The following is a 6,604-nucleotide window of genomic DNA, read 5'->3' as shown; positions in this document are numbered from 1 at the left end:
CAGCTGATTTGCCCACAAAACGTCCCATGTGAGCGTCCATGCTGGTTCTCAGGTTGGGTTTACAACCAGGCGCAGCGGACGCTTGCCCAGGTGTGCCAGAATGTACGTTTAGGGAAATGGTTTGTTTGGGGAATGTGGTTCACAAAAGCTACTGACATAGTGGCCTGAAGGGTCCTGGTCCACAACCTACAAGTTCCTGTTTCAATCATCTATCTTGCCTTGAATATAATACTGGAAATGTGCAAATTGGGATAGTGAGATAAAAGGAAGACGCTTACATTAAATACAAAATAATGTATGAATGGAAAAAGAACCAGTAGGCTATGATCATGAGTAGATTCAGATTTGCTCACAGCAACTTGAACAGTACACTTACATAAACATCCCACTGGTCATTGTAATCAGTGTCAAGAAAAGGAGACACGTCCTGTTTTCAAACAGGAAGTATGAAGTGGAAAGAAGGGCTGTGATGGCAGGAGTACGGGGCGAGGACGAGGACGAGGACAGGCCAAGATGAAAGAAAACAGATATTTTTAAAAGCATCAAACGAGGCTGTGCCAGAATCGGACGACAGTGGACGATTAACTCCAATAGGGGGCAGTAATGCATCGTAAAGGATGCCATCTGCCGTAAAAACAACAAGAGAAGAAGTGGTGGTTGTTGTGGGTAGTGCCAGTGCACCATGCAGCGTCGAGTGGTCATTCAACAACAGAAGAAAAAATGTCAAATTACCAGTCCCTCTGCGGAGCTTTAGCTCGTGTTCGGAGTAACAAGCGGTGTTTTCAAACCACCGCGTGATGTTGACGAAGCCGGAAACAGCAGCGACGCAGTGCTAACTTCCAGCTAACGTTAGCGCAGGAAGGTAAGTTAACGTTACGTTGTCGACGTTTAATCACATTGCTGTAAAAGTTACCGCTACAACCCCGTCTGTGCTTGTTATTAATACAGTTTACTGATACTAAACGTCTCTTTGTGGCTAGAGGTGCACTTTGTCCTGAGTGTGATCTGTAATGTTACTTGTGTTTCACTAACGTTAGGTCAGACAACTTCCGTTAACTTCTCTCTACTGTCCAGCTAGCTAAACATACATTGAGATGCTTTATATGAACATTCAGGGAAGACGTTATCTCACAGACTTTACCACAAGAAATTCATTTTTGGAATTGCCCATAACTTTTTAATAAAGGTTACATTTAAAAAAACAAACAACTCTAAAGGTGTCATATTTGAAGTCACCTGCTTTGATGAAAGCTGACATGTTGGTTAACGCTTGAGTGAACTTTGACCCTTATTCAGTACCTAACGTTGTGTGCCAAACAGGATGTCCGAATGATCATAACGTTGCATAAATTATCATTCGAGTTCTGCACAAAAAATATTTTAGTTTGTAACAAATTTGAAAAGAAAAGTGTCACAAACAAATTGAGAGACAAACGACCTGTTTCTGTCTGTGATCATTGCACCCCGTGTGTTGGACTTTACACAATAGTTTACAGAACATTTAAAAACACTCTTACTTAGAATGGAAAATCGTTGCTGTGTAAGCTGAGTGTTTATTCTAAAGACAGTTGAGGTGTTGTTGACTGTTAATACTGTACAACTGACAAAGTTTTAATGTATTTCCACAGGAAATGCATTAGGGTAATTTATTACTCATTTGTGGTCATGATACAACAACTTTATTTTCTGAAAAACAAAGTGGGAAAGAAAATTTTTAATGAAAGGATATCAAAATAAAGAAATGTAAGTATGAATACAGACATCCATAATATTTTTGTCACAAAAATATGCGATGTAAACCGACTTTGTGTCTTAATGTCACCGTGCCAAGCATCCACTTTCTCTGAACAATAAAGGGATCCTTCTAACATCCAGGTAGTTGTTTGCTAAAAATGTAACGCTTTTGAACAAATATTGCATCTGTTGCACGACACCAACATTTTTCTTCGAAAAGGTGCAATTCTGTTTCCTAACCCAAGCAAAGCTCTGTGACTTGAATATAATGTTGATGCATGGATGCCCTTCCGCCGTAGTATTTAACAGTCCTTGTGTTGTGGTCCTGCAGCAGCCATGGCCGAGGCCGGAGCCCATCTGACCTCCACGGCCGCCGCCGAGCAGCCGTCCATCTTCGAGGTCCTGGCTCAGGAGTCTCTGATGGAGGCGGTCCGACCGGCACTGAGACACGCCGTCAAGGTGAGCGAGCGCCTTCAACCTCCGCCAACCGTCTCTTACTTTTTCTATTCATTTATTCATTATTATTTGTTCTGTGTCAAACATTTGGAATGCATTTGCGCGGTGTTGTGTAAGAACTTTCTGGTAAATATGAGAATCCGGATTTTTGCCGAAGATCACTATTTTTGGGAACTTCCACGTCTTTTGTTGCTTCTGAAAAGCTTTTTATTTTGCTGCATTGTACTCAATTTAATTAAATTATATATAATACAATTTTTGGAGTCCACAAAATTAAATAATTGATTTAATTGTATGAGTTAATAAATACATAATTATTTTAATTAATAAAAAAATATTTTTAATTAATGGAAAATAGATGTATATTTAAATGAGACGGCCTATTGATAGAACGAGCCAGAAATTGTGTTCTTCCATTAAATTGCTCTAACCAGCCCCGTGTTGGCGACCCTCTCAGGTTCTGGCAGAGTCCAACCCATCCCGTTTCGGCTTCCTGTGGCGAAGCTTCGACGAGCTCTCCCTGCTGCTGGACGTCCTCCTCCAGAACCACTTCCTGTCCCACTGCAGCGCCTCCTTCTCCGAGAACTTTTACGGCCTGAAGAGGGTGTCGGGGTGGCGAGGGCTTCCCGTCCGCGGGAGGCTGCGCTGGCGCTCCCTCCTCCTGCTGTGCCTGGCGCCGTACCTGCGGGCCAAGCTGGAGGCGACGCTGGCGCGGCAGAGGGATGAGGAGGACTTCTCCATCCGGCTGGCACAGACCAGGAGCCAGAGGCTGTACCGGGCGGCCGTGGCGGCGTACCCGTACGTCGGCTCCGCCTGGCAGGCCTGGGCCTTCTGCCAGCAGCTGCTCTTCATCTTTGGAGTCGCCGGGACCCATAATCCCTTGCTGTGGCTGGCCAGGGTCCGACTGGCACGACTTAACGTTCAGGATGTCAGGGACATGGAGCTGAGGAGCAGCAAATCTGGCAACCCAGCTGATGGGAGGTACGTGTCGGCTTAATGTTCAGTCAGTGGTGAGAGTGTTAACCAACCTGTGCCCTCCTCCACGTGGAGGACAATCTATTTTTGACCTTCTTTGAGGCTCACTCGCAGCTGTAAATATTTTTTTGTAATGGTTTCTACTGACACTTGATAACTTCTTGTTAGGTTTTGTCGACTGATATCCAACAGCAGGACTAGAAGCTCTGTGGTGTGAAGTCTTTACTCTTTGCTAACATTTTTGGGAATGAAACATGTCCACAGATGGAGCAGAACAGGCTGCCTCGTATTGTTAGCGGGGCTCATAGTAATGAACAAATGTGACGAACGTGCACCTAGGGATGGGTATCGTTTGGATTTTATTGATATTAGTACTCTTATCAACACTCTTCTCTGTTCTTACTGATTATTTTGCGAGAAAAGAGGATTCATTAAGAAAATAATCGACATTGCGTTATTATTCTTGTAGGTAAACAAATAGTATTTCTTGAGCAGCAACACAAGAAGTTCCAAAATCTTTTAAAGACATTCGCAGCTAAACAATTAATTTATTCGTCTATTCTTATGATCAAACTCCGTATGGCATCGCTAACGTTACCTGCAGTGGACGAGGATGGACGGCTGCTCCACAAACAGTAGAAAACTGAGCATTTCTGCAGATTAATGTTCTGTGTTTACTGTTTTCGACACATGTTGTGATAAATTGCTGGTGTTAGCTCCCTTACTTGTGAAGGTTTTATTGCATTTGATACAACGAGAGTTCTCAGCATTTACTGGAGTAAATGTAGCCACACTGGATCTTTTTCGTGTGTGTGTGTGTGTGTGTGTGTGTGTGTGTGTGTGTGTGTGTGTGTGTGTGTGTGTGTGTGTGTGTGTGTGTGTGTGTGTGTGTGTGTGTGTGTGTGTGTGTGTGTGTGTGTGTGTGTGTGTGTGTGAAGCACAGAGAGAGGAGGTTTGAGACGAGGTCTCACTCAGTAACTTCTACAGTACTGATAGCAGTTAACTCCAGACCGTACTTATTTAGAACAGGGTTTCTAGGGTGCCTCCCTACTGAACCCAGGTGCTGTAATTCGGTCACAGAAGAAAGTAAGAGAAGTTAAAGTCAGGAAAATGTTTAACAAGTGTTCTTGCATGAGTCCCAATTTCAGACAAAGCTCTTGAATTCACCACCCACAATGCATTGTTCTCCCGTTTGCAGCCTGGCGCAGAGAGCGTGGTGGTTGATGTCGCAGGCGGCGCGCGGCGCGGCCGTGTCCCTCTCCAGTTCCCTCTCGCTGGGCGTCTTCTTCCTGCAGTTCCTGGAGTGGTGGTACTCCTCGGACAACCAGAGCACCGTGAAGAGCCTCACCTCCCTGCCCGCTCCCCCACCCCCACTCCACCTGCGGCGGGAGCGGAGCGGGCGGGACTCCCCGGCCGACCGCGGCGAGGAAGCTCCGCCCGGTGCCGACAGCAGGGACTGTCCACTGTGCCGCGGGCTTCGCTCCAACGCCACGGTGCTGTCCACCTCCGGCTTCGTCTTCTGCTACCGCTGCGTCTACACGTACGTGAAAGCCAACCGCCGCTGCCCGGTCACCGGCTACCCCACCGAGCCGCAACACCTCATCAAGATCTACTCCCCGGAGAGTTAGTACACGAGTCTACTCACCACGTTTTCAGGTTTACTCTCCCAAATACAAACTCTTCTGGAGAGAAAGGAAGTGGCCTTTTTTTCCCTTTTCTTTTTAAAATAACTCATTCATAATTCATTCAATAATTAGTTTCCCTCTGTTGATATACTTTGTTTTTCTTTAGTATAAAATGGGCTCTGCGATGTACATACTGTTAATAAATATTTCAAATCAAATCAAACTGATTCCAGCTGATTTATATGCGATGCTGCAATTTTCTCTCATAAATAAAAAGTTCTGAAATTGTTTCCACCGTGGTATTAAGGAGATTGAATTATTTTTATTATTTTTTACATTTGTAATAAAGTACAATTGTATTTGTTCAGCGTCCCAAACTCTACTCCGCGTACGCTGAGTTAATGGTGAGGAAATGTTCGCGGCTAAGCTAGCCATTGGCAAGTTGGTGATTGGATGGTTGAAGTTTGTACATTCAGTTTTTCTTTTTTTAAAGGCTGATTACAAAAGTTAACATTTAGTTTCAACTAAACTAACTTTTGTCAAAAAAAAGTTTATAAATTGGGGTTGCAACTAATGATTATTTAAATGTTTTTATTGAGTCATTTATTTTGATCAATTCAGAGTTTGGTTCATAAAATGTCAAAATAGGAGAAAAATGTATTAATTCACTGACCAACAAAGATGTTAACGGAGCGGAATAGAGCAGAAACAAGTGGTTCAATAACCACAGATTTAGTTCGTGCACACACATATCTCTTATTAGAGGATGATAAATAAATAAAGGGATGCCGTGACTTCTTTGGTTTCAGTTAAACGATTCAGTTAAATTAATTTTTCTGTTATTGGAAGTCACATTTTTCAAAAGTGTTCTGTTAGATCATTTATCCTTAAATGCAGCCCTTATTTTACTTGAAATGAGAGAAGAACATTTATTTATTAGAGTACCGGTATGTATTATTTATAATTCATTCAGTTCAATTTGAAATCTGACAAATATTGTTGAGATTCAATTGAACTTTCCATATTTGATTAAACAGTCAGTTGTTGACTGTACAAATGATACAACTAGAGCAAGTTAGACATTGTGATGTTCTGGACCTTTGCATGAGGAAATGCTCTCCAACTGGACCTCACTGATGTGTATGTACCCTTGTACTACACTATGACTTCATTCAACAAGCTATACTATGACTTATTTATGACTTCATTCAACAAGCTATACTATGACTTATTTATGACTTCATTCAGCATGCAATACTATGACTTATTTATGACTTCATTCAACATGCTATACTATAACTTATTTATGACTTCATTCAACATGCTATACTATAACTTATTTATGACTTCATTCAACATGCTATACTATAACTTATTTATGACTTCATTCAACATGCTATACTATAACTTATTTATGACTTCATTCAACATGCTATACTATGACTTATTTATGACTTCATTCAGCATGCTATACTATAACTTATTTATGACTTCATTCAACATGCTATACTATAACTTATTTATGACTTCATTCAACATGCTATACTATAACTTATTTATGACTTCATTCAACATGCTATACTATAACTTATTTATGACTTCATTCAACATGCTATACTATAACTTATTTATGACTTCATTCAACATGCTATACTATAACTTATTTATGACTTCATTCAACATGCTATACTATAACTTATTTATGACTTCATTCAACATGCTATACTATGACTTATTTATGACTTCATTCAACATGCTATACTATAACTTATTTATGACTTCATTCAACATGCTATACTATGACTTATTTATGA

The 6,604-nt window shown here is 41.4% G+C and overlaps 1 protein-coding gene across 1 annotated transcript; it reads left to right on the top strand.

Moving 5' to 3' along the window:
• The first annotated feature begins 651 nt into the window (after nucleotides 1–651).
• On the top strand, nucleotides 652–4,978 carry LOC306787481 (peroxisome assembly protein 12-like). The gene is made up of 4 exons (XM_079282623.1): nucleotides 652–862; nucleotides 2,066–2,193; nucleotides 2,648–3,171; nucleotides 4,364–4,978. The coding sequence occupies exons 2-4, from the start codon at nucleotides 2,071–2,073 to the stop codon at nucleotides 4,791–4,793; spliced, it is 1,077 nt and encodes a 358-aa protein (XP_079138749.1). The 5' UTR covers nucleotides 652–862; nucleotides 2,066–2,070; the 3' UTR covers nucleotides 4,794–4,978.
• Nucleotides 4,979–6,604: the final 1,626 nt, after the last annotated feature.

This window comes from Melanostigma gelatinosum (genome assembly GCF_949748355.1).
Source record: "Melanostigma gelatinosum genome assembly, chromosome: 13".
Lineage (NCBI taxonomy): Eukaryota > Metazoa > Chordata > Actinopteri > Perciformes > Zoarcidae > Melanostigma > Melanostigma gelatinosum.
Note: the sequence above shows the minus strand (reverse complement) of the source record. Positions and strands in the feature narration are given on the sequence as shown.